Source organism: Dendrobium catenatum, unplaced genomic scaffold, assembly GCF_001605985.2.
Source record: "Dendrobium catenatum unplaced genomic scaffold, ASM160598v2 fragScaff_scaffold_574, whole genome shotgun sequence".
Taxonomy (NCBI): Eukaryota; Viridiplantae; Streptophyta; class Magnoliopsida; order Asparagales; family Orchidaceae; genus Dendrobium; species Dendrobium catenatum.
In genome coordinates this window covers 204,322-221,241 of record NW_021319036.1, presented here as the reverse complement: position 1 = coordinate 221,241, position 16,920 = coordinate 204,322, and the positions used below count along the sequence as shown (strand labels likewise).

General features: G+C 35.9%; 2 protein-coding genes across 2 annotated transcripts; one reads left to right on the top strand and one right to left on the bottom strand.

Moving 5' to 3' along the window:
• Positions 1 to 7,304: 7,304 nt before the first annotated feature.
• Positions 7,305 to 11,966, bottom strand: LOC110097876 (RAP domain-containing protein, chloroplastic). The gene is made up of 3 exons (XM_020824507.2): positions 9,958 to 11,966; positions 9,629 to 9,711; positions 7,305 to 7,507 (listed from the first exon to the last, which is right to left on the bottom strand). Exons 1-3 carry the CDS (start codon positions 11,750 to 11,752, stop codon positions 7,397 to 7,399), a joined length of 1,989 nt encoding a protein of 662 aa, XP_020680166.2. The 5' UTR covers positions 11,753 to 11,966; the 3' UTR covers positions 7,305 to 7,396.
• A 1,878-nt stretch (positions 11,967 to 13,844) lies between these two features.
• On the top strand, positions 13,845 to 15,407 carry LOC110097867 (cytochrome b5). Its single transcript, XM_020824492.2, has 3 exons — positions 13,845 to 14,135; positions 14,293 to 14,359; positions 14,906 to 15,407. Exons 1-3 carry the CDS (start codon positions 14,052 to 14,054, stop codon positions 15,169 to 15,171), a joined length of 417 nt encoding a protein of 138 aa, XP_020680151.1. The 5' UTR covers positions 13,845 to 14,051; the 3' UTR covers positions 15,172 to 15,407.
• The last annotated feature ends 1,513 nt before the right edge of the window (positions 15,408 to 16,920 follow it).

The window sequence follows — 16,920 nt, the reverse complement described above, 5'->3', positions numbered from 1 at the left end:
GGGTATTGCTAGGTATTGCTCGATATTGCTTCGCAATAACGAGAAATATCATTATGTCAAGACCAATACCTAGCAATACCGAGCAATACCCAAGTTTTGCTAGGCATTGCTCGATATTGCTAGATATTGCTCGGTATTGCTAGATATTGGTCTTAATAGAGCGGTATTTCTCGTTATTGTCAAGCATTACCTAATAATACCTAGCAATACCCGAACATAGCAATACCAAGTTCCGGTCCAGGTCGGATCGTCGGGCCGCGAGGTAAAGAGTAAGTGCATGGGCGATATGTTATTGACCTCCGGATGTAGAGCTACGCCCGGTGTCCGGACCTAATAATTGTTCTGTTTCATGAAGACGTGAGCTTGTTAAAAAAAAAAAAAAAAAAAAAAAATTATTGTGGAGATACCGAGAGAATGAACCAAGCACAGAACTTTGGCTTACTGTAAGGTTCAAGTGACGGAAGGTTGGAGTTCCCTTCGCGGCGGTCGGCTTCGTTTGCAGGTGTGAGAGAGAACTGGAGACACGATTCTCGTGTGAGTTGAGGTCGCCGGCGACTGACAGAAGGGTCGGGGCTCGTTTGCTTGTGTGAGGAGGTCGGACGAAGGCAGCGGGCCGTTCTTGTTTCGCTCAGGTGAAGCCGGACTCGGTGCTGCTGGGTTTGACGTGGCCGGGTGAGCGGCGGTCGGTCAATTCGAGACCGTAGGCGGAGGATTGTCGAGCGGAAGGAAGCCGAGGCGGAGGATTGCCAGGCAGAAAAAACCAGAGAGTTCAAGCCAGGAAAAACTCTATCTTCTTGCAAAGTAAGCGTCTAACCTCTTCATTTCTTCCCTTATACAAATTGATCTGTCCATTATTTCATGAACGTGGGACATTTGATCGTGGCTTCAGTTATCCACTTCTCATTTTTCCCTTAATGCATAACATCGTAACTGCTTTATTTCAATAATATAGTCCTGCTGCATTTCTTCTTCTTCTTTTCGTGAGCTTATATTCCGGTTGGTCTGAAGGTTTTATAAACCAAACTCCAAAAGCTTGAATGACTTCGCTCGCGAGCTCCAGTCGAACGGTAAAACTTCTGCTATTTGGTTGCGGGTGAGCAGTGGGACAACAATATTTGTGTTGTACTGTTCATCTTCACCAATTATCTGTTTCTACAGAACTTGCCGAATAAACACGCGAAAGAAGAGAACGACCGTTACCTTCACAAAAGGGGGCAAAATAGAGTTCGATCGGAGATGAATCACGACATTTTTTAGTTTCACTACATTTTGGAGTGAAAAAATGATATTTTTGGTTGGAGATGCCCTAAATGCAGCAAATTGTGCAGGACATGATTCTTTAGTATGAAATAAGGATAAATGGCAACCATTTGTGAGTAATCTAAGACTGGGATTAACGGTATACCATTCCTCGACATCAAATAAATGAAATTATAAGAATAAAGTAGATAAAGATTTTGTTGATAGATCTTTCAGTCCAATCTGATAGATGCTTGATGATATATTATATCTAGATTGTCTTACTGCCAAGTTTTGAAAGGCATTATTCTGTGATTCTCATATAAATTTGCTTTGTTTTCCTCTGTTGCTCCCCTTTTCTTTCAAACCTTTTCCTTTTACGATAAGCAAGATGATAAATTGAATTATATTGAAGTACAATAAAAGTGCTTATTGCTTGCCAAATAAGGCTTCATTTGGGACGGCTTTCTTACTGCTTCATAAAGCAATTTTTTAGTACAAAAAATTTAATTTTTGTACTAAAAAGCTGCTTTATGAAGCATAAAAAACCGTCCCAAACGAAACCTAAGTGATAACATTATTGATTCTCTTCACTTCTCAAAACCAAAAAAGATTGATCCAGCAAATCTGCTATAGAAGAAAGTCTGTTTAGTGGTAGGCGAAGTTTCATTAATGATGACAATAAGATCAAGCTTATTTTGGAGCAACCAAGTTCAGAACCGTTTCAGTTTTTTGTCACAATTGCTACTGATTGATTCTTTTGAAGCCACTAGTGCTTCTTCATTTGTTGGGTCTGGAATTAGCATCAAGCGAGTATAGTTGAAAAGTAGTGAAATCAAACTGGTTAACCCTATAAATCTCTAAATGTTTGCTATGGATGTCACTCTGAGTGTTTCAGCTTGCAAATTTCTAGTGATAAACATGAATGTCAATGGAAGAAGTGAATTGAACTTTATTATGTAATATAAATTCTTATAAGGAAAGTTGAGATTGTCAGAAATTCCTCAAGGTCAGGGGTCTTATTGTAGCACTTCACAAGTTGACAACAATAGAATAGAGGTAACATTATAATCTTCCTTCTTTCTTCATTATCATTATCTTTCTAATATTTGCATTTTCATTCATGCTTAGACTTCGTTTATGACAACTTTCTTACTGTTTTTTAAAACAACTTTCTAATACAAAATTTTTTATACAAGAAAGCTGCTTTAAAAAGCAGTAAGAAAGATGTCACAAGTGAAACCTTAATGCCTTCCTCATGCATATTGATGTATTTATTATTGTATACAGTTTTTGAAGAAGCAAACTTATCATTTGAAATCCACTACATTCGCTTTGACTTGAGACATTGAGAAGAGCTATGCGGGGAGGAAGAGTTCTTAGTTTGACAGTTGAAGCCCCTCATCATTGTATTGAATAAAAACTAATTGTTTGAGACAAACACATTGACGCTTCATTCGGGATAGTTTTCTTACTGCTTTATGAAGCAACTTTTTTATACAAAAATTTTTTGAATATGAATTTTGTACTAGTTTCGTCACCAAAAAAGCTTTGATCCAGCATGAACCTTGAGGCACATCTTAGTTGGTAACTTTCAAAATTAAATTTAGGACCATCCAAACTCAAATCTCAACAAACTTATAATCAAATTGGACATCTCAATGAGACGAACCAAATGACACCAAAATTGGTCGAATCCAAGCCCAAATGGGTCCAAATCAAGGGACTGAAGCATATTTGGAAGATTCAAAGGATTAATAGGATTTTTCTGATTTGGTTTTTATCGCTTTATATGATTGTTTTACTTATTGATAGTATTGATACGAAGACTGCTTGATTCTACACCAATACCATTTTATTGATTTCTCTATTGTAGTGATTTACTGGCTTTTGTACCATACTGGCTTTTGTACCATACTATTTTATCTTTTATAGATTTTACTATCGATGCACGTAAGTTTTGTTATTTCTGACCTAATTCTTGATATGTTATTATTACTATTATTAATTGACTAATGACATGCATATTGTTTGCTTACAGTGCTTTGAATCAAGTTATAGGATTTTACTATGACATGTTGAGCTATTTAACTCATCATATGTGGTTTAAATAATTTTATATTAGTGAAAATATTGAGGAGTGTGTAGTTGATCAGAATTCCGTAGGTTCAACTTTTTTTTTTAGTTATTCTTTTATACTCATGATTTGGATAGACATTATATAGTTGTATGATTCTTAAGTATTATATATGACTTTTGGAATAATGAATACAATTATAAATTTATATTTTGAATTATGAAATTTATTTCCACTGTTTATTACTGATAGATGATCTTAGATAGCTCTGATTGTTGTATAATAAAATATAAAAGAAAGAATTCTTTCAAATTAGATTATGGGACGTTACAATTGGTATCAGAGTTTATTTGCACCGTCGCTCGTTGTCTACAGTCCATTGAACCTCTATTGCCCGTCGACTACCATCCCTTCAACCTTCATGGCATGCTTGCTATGGTCCTTTGACCTCCGCAGCATTTCGACTACGGTCCCTCAAACCTCCATTGCGCATCGACTGCGATCCCTTAGACCTCTGTCACCTGCCAACTATGGTCCTACCAACAAAACGAGCATGCCAACACTATCTTGATAATAATATCACTGGATTTTTCTAACTTCAACCATGTAATGTGCTCGTTATGATGTTTATTTGTTACATTGTGCCAAGGCCTTCCCCATATAAAGAGTCTTATTTGTAATCAATTATAAATACTAGTGGATTCTATTCAACCGGGCAAAACCTCGTAGTTTTTTCCGTTTTTAGAGTTTTTCAAGTAAAAATTCTGATATCTCTTGTAAATACTGCTCCCATGACCCATCTCTCTTATGTCTATGTGCAAGATCTTCATTCAAAGCTAAGATGTTAATCTATTTATCTCTATATCACCACGATTGTTCCAGCCCATAATAGTACTAAAAAGCTGCTTTATAACGCAATACAAAAGTTGTCACAAATGCAAACAGAGACTTCGTTTGAGACAACTTTCTTACTATTTCTAAAGTAAATTTTGATACAAAAATTTCTCAAATCAAAATTTTTCATACAAAAAAAAAATATTTTAAAAATCAATAAGAAAGTTATCTCAAATGAAGCCTAAATATATGAGGCAAAATCACCACCGGCTAGTGAACCTCACAGCTGAAATTGATTTAAATGCTAATTTCTTCTTTGCTGCATTCCTAATTTAAATGCTAATTTTGTGGCATGTAATTTTTTTTTTTAATTTATTTAATTTATTTATTTTTTAGATTTCAGTTTGTCAAAAAATGCCATAGGTAGTAATTATAATGAGTTATGTAGATTAGTATTTAAATAATTAAATATGTATTTTTGAGGTTTTTTTTTTAGGTTTAATTATAGTTAATATGTCATTTGTATTTATATATATAATTTATCAGGAGTTTTAGGGCATGGATGAAATAATGAATTAGATTACTCTCTCATGATTCTTTTGCTCCATTATTGGGCAGAACTTGTTACCCGCATTAAATTTACACTATCAATGGCAAATTTTTTAGGGATGAGTCAAAAAACTCGAGCTCAACTCGTCACCCAAATAAGCAGCTCGATATCAAGTCAATCATAGGAAATAAGCTCGAACTCGGCTTGAGCATTCATACTCAAGCTCAAGAGCTTGACACAATATACAATTACAACATGATTTTTGCTTCACCAAATGAAGTAATGGATTATGGTGGTTCTTTACTTGGCCTAAAGACAAAAGTACTCACAAAATGGAGACAACTTGTGGTACTAATTTGCTTCACCACAAGAGATTGTCAATCAGCTAAGGAGCCAAGTTTGAGCCAGCCTTGGCCGGACTAATTTGCTCACGAGACAACTCTTTTAAAAAAAAATAGTATAAAATGCATTTAAAATATATTAGCATTTATAATTTTTTATACAAAATTATTTAAAATTTTAAAAAAAGCATATCTCACTTTCTTATACTAACTTATTTAATATTTTTTTTGTTCTTATTTCTCAAGCATTTAATAGTTTTATAATGATAATTAGTTTCTCTCTTTCATAGTAAATTAGCAGGCTTGTGAGCCAATTTGAACTCATAGAATAAAACTCGAGCTCAAACTCGAGCTCGTGTAATTAATCAAAGCTAAAGCTAGGGGTGACTCGAACTCGACTCGACTCATTTATAACCTTGGTCGAGATGATGTGAGAGAGAGAGAGAGAGATAAGAAATCTCAAATTTGGGAATTTAAAGCTTTATAATGAATGACTCATATTTATAATTAAAAACATTTTCAAAATTCTAATTAATTACTAAAATAAAGGAGAAAAATGTCTTTAACATTCAAAATTGAGTAACCATTTCTCACATTTGAACATCAAATTATTTTGCAAATTTCTACAACTTTTTTTTTTAATTTCTACAACTTTTTTCCTTGTACTTGGCTTCCTGCAAGCCATCATAGTTCTCACTTTTTGTGTCCCACCAATCTCCACTTGTTTCTTCATATGCCAAATTTTTTTATGTTTTAACCTCAATGTGTGGAGAAAAGTCTGTTATTATTTACCAACCCTAATTACTTTTTCCTCCCTTTTTTTCTTCTCTTTTTCTTATTTATATGATAATTCTTCCTATCATTAGTCCTTTGGTCAATTTTTGGATTCCATGGAAATTGAATTACAATTGGCTTCATCAAATTAGATAATTGAAAATAACTATACTTCTCGGCGAAGGTGATCATGCAAACCTTCGATGAACTCCACCAAAGTTTAGATTTCTTTCCAGACTACATTCGGAGAAATCGCCTACTTATGATGTTCAATAACATACTGAACAATCCGAATCCTTTTTTCAATCTCTTTCATCAAATACATCCCTCCCACTCATGGAAATGTTTTCAAAATGGCCTCGACTTAGCTCTAGGTCATCCTTATCAGATCATGGCTCTTTCCTTTCACATGAGAGTGGGTACATATATCTTTCGTTCCGACAAAAGAAATCAAGTCTTTTGAAGCTCAAACTAACCATCAAACTTCTCAATATTGATTGCTCCATTATAGATTGATCACTTGAGCTTGACGACAATCATAAGTGGTAGTGAAGTTTATAACATAAAAACTACCCGAAAGGAAAATTTTCCTCTATATTCTAGCCATCTTCAAGACGTCAATCATCTCGAATTGTGTCGCCTATGGTAAAATGATCTACCTAGATGCATCATAATGCCTTCTTAATGGAAGGCCATGAACTAACAAAAAAAACCTTCCAAAGGCCTAATGACAAGAAGAACTATTAGAGAAATAAGAACAAAGACAAGGGAGTAATTTGCTTCTCATAGGCCAATTACCACCAGCCAGCTAGCATGTAATCCAAAAGATGAGCAACTGCTTCAGACATTACCAAAGCAAATACTTCTTGCCTCTCAAAAAAGGGCTGAACATCTAACAAAATGTAAATTAGGTTACCACTATGTGCAGATGACTCTAGCTTACCTTAAAGGCATATATGTTATTCAATTATACCAAATCAGTAAATTATGACCATATAAAATGTACAAACTGAGCAAAAAACATATTAATGATCATACTTTCAAGCATTTCCAAAAATACATATTACATACTGAATCAATAGCTCAATGACACAATTTGTTGACCGATCAACCGATCATTTGTCGAGTTCAATCCAAACAAATTAAAATGAAGCAAATTAAAATAAGTCGTGCCCTAATGAAATGTGATTGCAAATATATTTTGATCCATCATAGAAGTATTGTTACCTAAATTTGATCAGGATAACTCTCAAGCAATGATTTTGCTTTGAGATTAATACAATATAATTTTTTCTTGATTATTTATATATTATTCTCATCTCAAAGCAAATATATAACTTTAAGGTTTCATTTGGGACAGCGTTCTTGTTGCTTTCTAAAACAGTTTTTTAAAAAAAAATATTTTAGAAAACAACAAAAAAAGTCGTACCAAACGAAGTCTAATAGTCATCTTAAACTATTCTGATCCAAAAATTTTCCAAAGGAATCATTCCATCTGAACAACTTGCCTTTTTTTCAAGAATGGTGGAATAGTTTAGAACTTACAAAGTCATATGTTGAATATTGATGAAGAATGCGATATCATGACTTAGCCTTATTTTCTGGTTGGTCTTCTGAACTGCCGTGTAAATGTATGCCAAGGATTTTTCTTAGATGCTCCAACTGCTCAAAGCCGCCTTTGAGTTCCTCCCACTGTAGGAAGCAATGATGTAAGGATGGTCAATGATGAAGGGTTGGTTAATTGTAGAAAAAAAAAGAATTTAGAGTTATCAAAGAAAATAGCATATAAATAAGACAACAAGAATTGCTGCTAGCACCACAAACTTAAATATTGTGCTCAATAAAAATATTTCTTAAAAAAAATAGCAAAAATTTCCTCAGCAAGAGTTCAAACATCCAAATTATTTACGGTTGACAATATGAATCCTCATTTTTCAATTTGCTGCCACCTTAAGCTTCGTTTGGGACGGCTTTCTTTCTGCTTCTTAAGCAGCTTTCTAATACAAAAGTTAAAAATTTTATAATAAAAAAATGTTTTAAGAAGCAACAAAAAAATCATCCCAAACGATGCCTAAATCTATGTTCATTCGTCTTATCTTTAATAGATATCAATAATATTTTTTTAATATAATTAATCTTTTAACTTACTCATCTTAATTCTTTCATACATCTAACTTCATAATGTTCTTTCTATCCCACTCAACTTAGAAATTAATGACCTCACATACAGCTATTTAATTGCATATTGATAAAATTTACAAGAGTTAAAAATATGATTTTCATAAAAATCAAAGTCTGTAAAATCTTCTGGCTTATAATCAAGCTCCTAATAGCTTGGCGGCTAAGCTATTACTTTTAATATGACATGTCCAATTTTAAATTTTGCCACAATCAATGGGAGGCCATAACCCAGCATAATTTGAGAAAAAACATGTTGACCTCGACAACTGCTTTGAGATTAATCCAACCAAATACGGTAAAAAGCAAGTGACTAAGACTAAGACGAAATTTTAAGCAAATGTTGTCTGAAACATGCAGACTAAAAATCTAATTTGTTTGAATAACACCCATTCGCAAAATAGACTGCGTGGATGCATTTAGGACAACAAAAATAGCTTAAATAGACACCAATATTGCATGGGATGCCACATGAATGAGGAAATTAAAAACTTCACTCGCGCATGAAGTGATGATGCAATTTAGATGAGCACAAGCGACCAGAGTTTACCAAAAAAATCAATATTTTGATAATAATAATTATTATTAAATAACAAATAATAAAAATCCCAGCCACCCAAGTGGAACTTGTTTGAGCTTTATGCGGAAAAGCTAAGTTGGTGTAAGCAAGATAATGTAAATATTTCTCCATCTAATAAATGAAATGAAGAAGCAGGACTTGCAAGTTCAATGATGGAATCCTAATCTAGGTAGTCATTAGACATTGGTGATTATTAGTCCACATAAAAATTTATCATGTCAAAATTTTCTCTATAGTTGTAGATTTAAATTCCTTGCATGTTTTCATATTTCTCTTAAATGCTTGAATGTTAATGTGATGATTTTTCAATTAATTGCTATTCTTATCTTCTATAAAGTAGATATTACTAGTGTTTTAAAGTTAATTGCTCTCATATATACCATAAATCTATTTGCATCACCAATGGTTGCATAAACACTTGTATAGCTTTGATGTTTGTGGTTTTAATATAATAACTTGTGTAGTTGAGTGCTTCATTTTTATTAAGCTTAATAGTTATAGATTACCCAACTAGTTTAATCATTTAAACTATGCCTTAGTTCATTTGTGTGGTGCACATTTGTATGATTGATTTAATTGATTATGATTGCATGTTTTCTAATGTACTTTAGTATAAAATCGTTTAGATTTGCCACTGTAATTATCACTTCTACACTCATTTGTATTAGTGTATCAAATCTTGTTTCAAATATTTGTACACTTTGTTGATGTAGTTATTAAATTCATTAGCTTTTGTATGTTTAATTGTGAGGATTTTGAATTGGTAGAATTCCCAAAGAAATTCAAAGTCAAAATGCCCTTATCTTTCAACAAGCACATTAAATTGACTTCTTGATCCACACATTCATCTCCACATGGGAAAGCAGAAAATTTATATTCATTTTATAGGAGAATGGGATTTTGGAGTTTTTTTAAAGATCATCCCAATATTCATCCAGTTGAGAGATATCCGGACAAAAAGAATTCAGCAACAATAAAAATAAAGAATGTTTTTTTAAGTAATCACTTTCATTTAAGTTAAGCAATAACAAACATTCGGTCAGTTGTTGACTTACCTCTAAATATGACAAAGAGACTAGTTTCCAACCGGCAGACGATATATATCGTTGTTTGAGTACTGTGTGACCTAAAGGAACCCCTGCACAAATGCCAATTTGAGTCATAATCAAATGAATGATAAATTAGTCAAACAAATAATTCCTTTAACTTAAGAAAAAAACTGCTAAGATAAAAAAAATGTTAAGGCTTCGTTTGAGACAATTTTTTAACTGCTTTCTACAATAACTTTCTAGCACAAAAATTTATTAAAAGTAGTGAAAAAATAATGGCCAAAAACCATCCCAAATGAAGCCCAAGTCCCTTAGAACCAGTGATCAAAACTTGCCTAAATTCCTTGAGAAATGTGATGGACCATCAATCTCAAAAGCAAGCTTCTTATCAACCAATACAGCATCCAAAGTGTAACCATCAACAGGATATTCTCTGACCCAGTCAAGTCCAGTGCTGACAAGAAGCCTTGCTACCTCTTTTTGGAATGAAGAAGTTGTTTTCTGATTGAAACGCTTAGTCTTTCCTGCTTGTGATATTTTCTCTTCAATATCCTTTTTCAATGATAAACCAATTTCAGGGTACTCGAGCTTCAATAACTGATTTACTAGATGAACTTGTGATGCAAAGATGATATCTTCCCTGTATTGTTCTGAAAGCCTCTGCTCCTCATGTCGGCTCAGAGTTGTCCACACATGAGAGAAGAATAAACTATTCATCCTTCCAAGAACAGCATATGACCAAGCTATGTTCCCAAGCTGATCTCTGCTGAAGTGAAGCTCAAAGGTACTTAAATTCTCTTCTCCAACATTTTTGTTGGTATTCTCAGCAACCTCATCAGTCTTATCGTCCATATTATATCGCAAATTTAACCTTGCTTCTTCGAATACCACAAGATTGACTGACTCCTTGATAACTTCATCTAGCGAATCCAACAAAGGGTCAGCACACTCATTCAAAGATGCAAATGCCCATAATAATTGAGCAAGCTCTTGTTCCTTGAAAGTGCAAACTACTTCAGCTGCTCTAGCAGCTAATCTCAAGAAGAGTTCAGGAGCCGAGTGCTGCATTGATGCAAAAGCACCAGCTACATTTGCCAAATTTTGTGCATTGAAGTCCCCAATCTTAAGAGCTCCCACCTCAGCAATTCTATCCATCTCTGAAACATAGAGTAGCTCCCCGCCAATCTTCGATAATGCCCACGCAATGTTTGATATCCCCTGAGCAGAACACTCAGGCAATGCAACCATTGCAATACCTACAAGCATACACATCTCTCTTTGGCGGGCAAATGCCAGCCTGCGAGTTCTCATCATGGAGACCTTTTCCATGTTCTTGGCTATGCGGTGAATAGCAGTTGCAATATTGATAGGAGTTAGAGGAGAAGGATGCAATCCTTTTGCCACAGCTGATATAGCTTCTGCTGCTACCTCAAGAACTTCCTCTGCAGTTTGAGCATCAACAATGTCTTTGTTGAGACAAATCTCTTTCTTTCTATCAGAAGGTCCTGAAAACTTCGACAATTTCTCAATAAAAGCCTCCTTGGCTTTCTCTTTCCTTTCTTCAAACATCCCATCAGCAAACATGCTCACTCTAGTAAGAAGGTCGCTGTTATCTTCCTCTATTTCATCCTCCGAATCCATGCCTTCCAAAGAATCATTTAAATCTTCCAAAAATTTCTTCTTGTTCACTTTCTCCTTGATCCCCTTAACCTTCTTCTTGTTCTTCTTCTTCTTACTCCTCGACGTTACCATTTTCTCCATGGATGACGTCAAGCCCCTCGCTTCAATTGTCCTCAACGCAACCCTCCTAGCCCTAACACACCAATCCATGCTTTCAGTGTCCTTAAGCAGCCTGGATTTCTCGTGCTGCTTCTGATGGGTTTGCTGAGAACTCGCTGAAGAGGCCTTTCCCAAGAACTCTAATTCCCAACTGGGAGAAGGCTGTTTTTTTTCCTCAACCTCCCTCAAATACATAGAACTGTTTTCCATTTTGCAAGTATAAACCCTAGTTCTTCTACTAAAGAAGGCCTTAGATTTAGAATTACAAACCTCAAAAACACATTTTGCAGGCGGGGAACTGAAAATTGGGAAGGATTTCGTGGGCAAGAAGGTATTGAGGTAGTTTTCCATTTGAGCTTGAACACAGTCGGAATTCGAATTCTTTACAGAGCTAAACTAACGGAAGTGTAGAGCGGCGTCGAAAGATGGAAGAAGAGTGGACCTTCGCTTCGGAGCGATAAACGTTTGGAGAGGGCTCGACAATTTACTCTTTTCGCCGAGCTGGAGGAAGGATAAGATTTCCCCATGCGCGACTTCCACCCCCAACGGACTTCTTTGGCATTTAAGCTGGATTTATAAAAAATCCTCATTAAATCAGCGCAAATCATGTTGTCAAAAAGAGAAAGTATTTTGTGTGGAGTGCGAGTAGGTGTCAAAATTGGATTTTGGTTTAGATTTGGGTCGGATTTGGGTTCATATGGGTATACCCTAACCCGATCAATCGTGTTACCAGGTTGACCTGACCCGACATAATTGACAGTTGGACGGCGACAGTGGTACGACAGACGGCTAGACGACAGACAGCGGAGCTCGCAACGTGATGCGGGTAACCTCGGGCCAGGGCGCGGGCACCCTCATGCCCGGGCACCTCAAACAAGACGCAGGCGAGCTCGGGCAGCGCAGTCAGCTCATTTCAAACGGGTTTTCGGGTCGACCCATGAGGTTTCCGGGTCAACATCGAACCCGACCCATTTTTTCAAACGGGTCGAATTCAAGAACCCAACCCGTTTTGAAATCGGGTCAAGTCTAACACGAAATTTTTTATTCAGGTTCGAGTCATGGAGTATTCGCAGCTGTAGTTAAATATAAAGTTAACATCTTAGCTTTGTACGAAGATCCAGCACGCACACAGATAAAGAGAGATGATGCGTCATTCATAGGAGACACCAAAATTTTTATGTGGAAAACCCCTGAAAATGGGGAAAAATCACGGGGCCTAGCCCAGTTTAAATGAATGCACTATTATATGCAGTCGATTACAATTGAAGCCCTTCTTTAGAGGGAAGGCCTTGGCTTGATGTACATCATATGAAGTACATTACATGGTTGGAATACAAAGAGTCACTGTTGACGTATTTGCTTGGTCGGAAAGGTCATAGTTAGTGAGCGATGGAGGTCGAAAAAACTATAGTCGGTGGGCAACGTAAGTCGAAAGGATCATTATTGGCAAGGGACAGAGGTCATAAAGACCGTTGTCTAACAATAGAGGACGGAAGGATAGCGTCGGGTAGAAGTCCAGCATTGGACAGAAGTCCAACGTCGGATTGAAGTCCGACGAATGTCCGGCAACCGACAGAAGTCTGGCATCGAATAGAAGTCCAATGGAATTCCGATGGCAGACAAAATTTCGACGTCATGCAGGAATCCGACGATGGGCAGAAGTCCAACATTTGTAGGAATACGAAGACGGGCGGAAGTCTGATGTCTTATAAGAATCCAGTGACGGGTGCAAGTCTGGTGTTGGGTAGAAGTCTGTTGATGGACAGAAGTTAGGCGTCAGATAAAAATCTGGCGACGAGCGGAGGCCTGGCGTCGCGAAGAAGTCCGATGTCAATTGGCAGCCGGGCAAAAATCTGGCGTTAGATGGCATTCGGGCATAACTCTGGCGTCGGTAGACTACCTCGTGAAACTCCGATATTGGTCAAGTATGAGTCTCTTCCTTCTATTCCTTGCTTCATTCTCTTTTCTTCTTATTTGGGCCTCCTTGTTTGAATGGACGGCCGATGTTGAATCCTTTGATCATAGACCGTTTATTAGGCACTTGAAGGCCTTGATGATGTTGGAATTCCGTGATCTTAAGCTCGTTGGATTTGTCTCGTCGAGCCGCTTGATTCGACTATAAGCATGTCACGTTTGGAAACCGTTTGGTAATCCATATTATGGTTTGAACCTTCCAACAGTGCTTCGGGTCCTTGATTTGGACCAATTTGAGCTCGGATTGAGTTGAATTTGGTGTCGTTAGGTTTGTATTTCTGAGAGGTTCAGTTCGACTATATTTTCACTGAAATTGGAGTTGAGAGAGTCTCTGAATTAATTTTTGAAATTTACAACTTGATTCTGCCTCGAGATTTGTGCCTGAGCATGATAACTTTTTTGATGATATATCAAATATATACATATTATGTAAACACTTAACTTTAAATACAACTTGTACCTTGACTCCACACAGAATACCCTCCAGTAAAAAAGGCCCTAAAATGTTGTTTTGAGAGCCTCTGACTTTCCTGCGCCTCTCTTCTGTGATCGTATAATTACGTCAATCCTCTCTTCTCTGTAGCCTTAAAAAATTCAAGGGTTTTCGCTTTCTTCTCCTCTTTTCACTTCTTCTTCTCCTTCCTTCTTCCCTTCTACTGCAACAGAAAGAAAGAAGATGAATTCCACAAAGAAGTACTCATTCTCTGAAATCTCGAACCACACTTCCAAAGATGATTGCTGGCTGATCATCCACGGCAAGGTTTAATCTTTATCCTTCTTCATCTTCCAATCTCTTTTTTTTTTCTCTACGTTTTCAGAAATTTTCCATTATATTTTCTCAACTTCCATCCCCCTACTTTTTCTAAAAAAAATCTGGAGCTTTTGCATAAAAGTTGGGATTTTTATTCATGATTCAGGTTTTTAATGTCACTTCCTTCTTGGAGGATCACCCAGGAGGAGAAGATGTTCTTCTGCAAGCCTCAGGTGAATTCCTTCCCTCCATCTTCGTTTCCCTGTGCTCTCAATTCCATTACTATTTCAAGCTTTAGATCTCTAAAAAGTTAAAAGCTAGTTGCTTGACCACATGATAGCATCTCTTATGCAAAGATCCAATTCAATAGATCTGCGAATTCTATAACAAAAAAAAAGTGAAGATATCAGAATATTTAGCACATATATGGGGTGTCAATATTTGACCTGAGCTGAAAATTTTAGGGTTATGATCAACCAGTTTGCCATACAAGTCAGATTCGGGTTGTATTTTCTAACTTGTTAAATCGGTTCAGGTTCAAATTGACTCAAAAGTCCGAAATCAACCCGATCCACATAGTGTTCCTAAAAATTATTGAATTTGTTTTGAAATTAGTACCGCTTATGAAGATTTCATGTTGCACTAATATCAATATAAATTCAATAATTTTCATGCTCATCCTAATTGTATCAAGATATCCTTCCATAGTTTTTCTCCAATTCTTACTAATTTTTCCTAAAATATATTCTTCTTAACATTTTATTTCTTCCTTCTGAAAGCTAATGGTGATGCCACCGACTCATTTGAGGACGTTGGCCATAGTTCCACTGCGACCAGCATGATGGATGAGTTCTTAATCGGCACTGTTGAGGGCCCAAAGCCAAACCAGACAGCCACAGGAGACTCTCTTCCTGCCAAGAACGTTCAGCAAAGGAAGCCTGAAGCTTCTTCCAGCAATTTCATGGACATTCTGCTTCCCTTGCTTATTCTTGTAGTGGCATTTGCAGCTTGGTATTACCTCACTTTCATCAATGTCAACGCTTAAATCCATTTTCCATGTTGTTGAGTTTCATCAGTGGATCATTCCACTTGTTCTGTTTTTAGAATAAAGAATTAAGGACAGGAGAGAACTTGTGAGAAAGCTGCCATCTTCTTGTTCATTATGGACTGGAAACTTCATTGTGATGTCCATTAATCGTCTGTTGTCACAGGTTCTACATTGTTGTTGGAATTTGAGTTTTGAAATAGCAATTACAATGTTAATCTCTTGTTGTGTGAAAAGGATTCTTGTCTCGGGCTTCGTTTGGGACGGCTTTTTTACTGTTTTCTAAAACAGTTTTTTAGTATAAAAATTTCTTGTACTAAAAAGTTGCTTTAGTTCCTCTATAATTCACACACTCCTATGCATTACCTTTATTAGAAATAGATGGGGATATTATCAGCATAATTCAAGTTAGATGATTGAAGTTGAGGAATGCATCGGCTTTGTTGTGCGATAGAAAAGTCCCTTCAAACTTAAGGGAAAATTCTATAAGATGATGGTGAGACCTGCAATGCTTTATGGTGCCGAATATTGGCAATTAAAAGAGAAGCATAATACTAAGTTAAGTGTTGCAGAGATGAGGATGCTTAGGTGGATGAGTGGCTTTGCCCTTAGAGATAGGATACGAAATGAGTATATACGTGAAAAGGTTGGAGTAGCTCCAGTGGAAGATAAGATTAGAGAGAGTCGCCTTAGATGGTTTTGTCACATTAAACGGAGGCCTTCCGATGACCCGATTAGGAAAGTTGAGGTATTAGATTTGACATATGTTAAGAAAGGTAGATGTAGACCTAAAAATACTTTGTTATAAAATATTAGAAATGATCTTTCTTTATTAGATTTAAATAAGAATTTGACTTCTAACGTGACACAATGGTGAAAGAGGATTCATGTAGCCGACCCCAAGTAGTGGACAAAGGCTTGATGTTGTTGTTGTTGTTAGAAAGTTGCTTTCAAAAGCATTAAGAAAGCCGCCCCAAATGAAACCTCATTGATTGCGATAGCAGAAAAAAATATATATATTTCTTATCACAGGAAAAAGAACAATGATAAAAGCATACTTCATAGATTCCTGTATTCTTGTTATTGGCAACAACTTGTTTGATGAAATGCTCAAGAGAGCATTGTGTGAATGAAAACATTAGAGGTTGCATATAGCCCATCAATTGCGCCACTGAACTGCTTGATTGCTAAGTGCTCATTTGGTTTGGCCATTGTTGCCCGTACGGTTCATTGAGAAACTATTATAGGAAAGCAACAATTTTTTTTTTTCATTTTAAGGTTTCATTTGGGACAATTTTTTTAGTCTTCTTTAAAATAGCTTTCTAGTACAAAAAAAAAAAAAAGTATTTATACTAAAAAGCTACTTTAAAAAGTAGTAAGAAACCTGTCTCAAACGAAGTCTAGATCTAGGTATGATAGCAGTCGAAGTTAGCTATAAACTCATCCACACATTCATATTTGCTGGCCAATAACCCTAAACTGTGTAGTTGATTTATTAGTGAGGGTATGACACATCGATTCGCTATACTACGAACCCATGACATTCTGGGGTGAGCTAAAACTCCCAACCACAAGAACAAGATAAGTTGCGATACATTGTAAAAAAAATAAATGATATATTTCATATTTGATGAAAAATAATTGTGTTTGCTTTGTTGGTTAGAGTATGGTGTAATAATCCTTAAATTTCTATAAGACGTATTTTGACTTATAATAATCAAATAATATTTTAAGAGTTTTTACAAGTGT

Excerpts from the sequence above, each read along its gene's own strand:
- LOC110097876 (XM_020824507.2), bottom strand. The coding sequence starts at position 11,752 with ATGGAAAACTACCTCAATACCTTCTTGCCCACGAAATCCTTCCCAATT. Across the intron at positions 9,712-9,957 it reads ACATTTCTCAAGGAATTTAG|GGGTTCCTTTAGGTCACACA; the intron begins GCAAGTTTTGAT and ends GCATTTGTGCAG. Across the intron at positions 7,508-9,628 it reads TCTCTTTGTCATATTTAGAG|TGGGAGGAACTCAAAGGCGG; the intron begins GTAAGTCAACAA and ends TGCTTCCTACAG.
- LOC110097867 (XM_020824492.2), top strand. The coding sequence starts at position 14,052 with ATGAATTCCACAAAGAAGTACTCATTCTCTGAAATCTCGAACCACACT. Across the intron at positions 14,136-14,292 it reads GGCTGATCATCCACGGCAAG|GTTTTTAATGTCACTTCCTT; the intron begins GTTTAATCTTTA and ends TTCATGATTCAG. Across the intron at positions 14,360-14,905 it reads TGTTCTTCTGCAAGCCTCAG|CTAATGGTGATGCCACCGAC; the intron begins GTGAATTCCTTC and ends TCCTTCTGAAAG.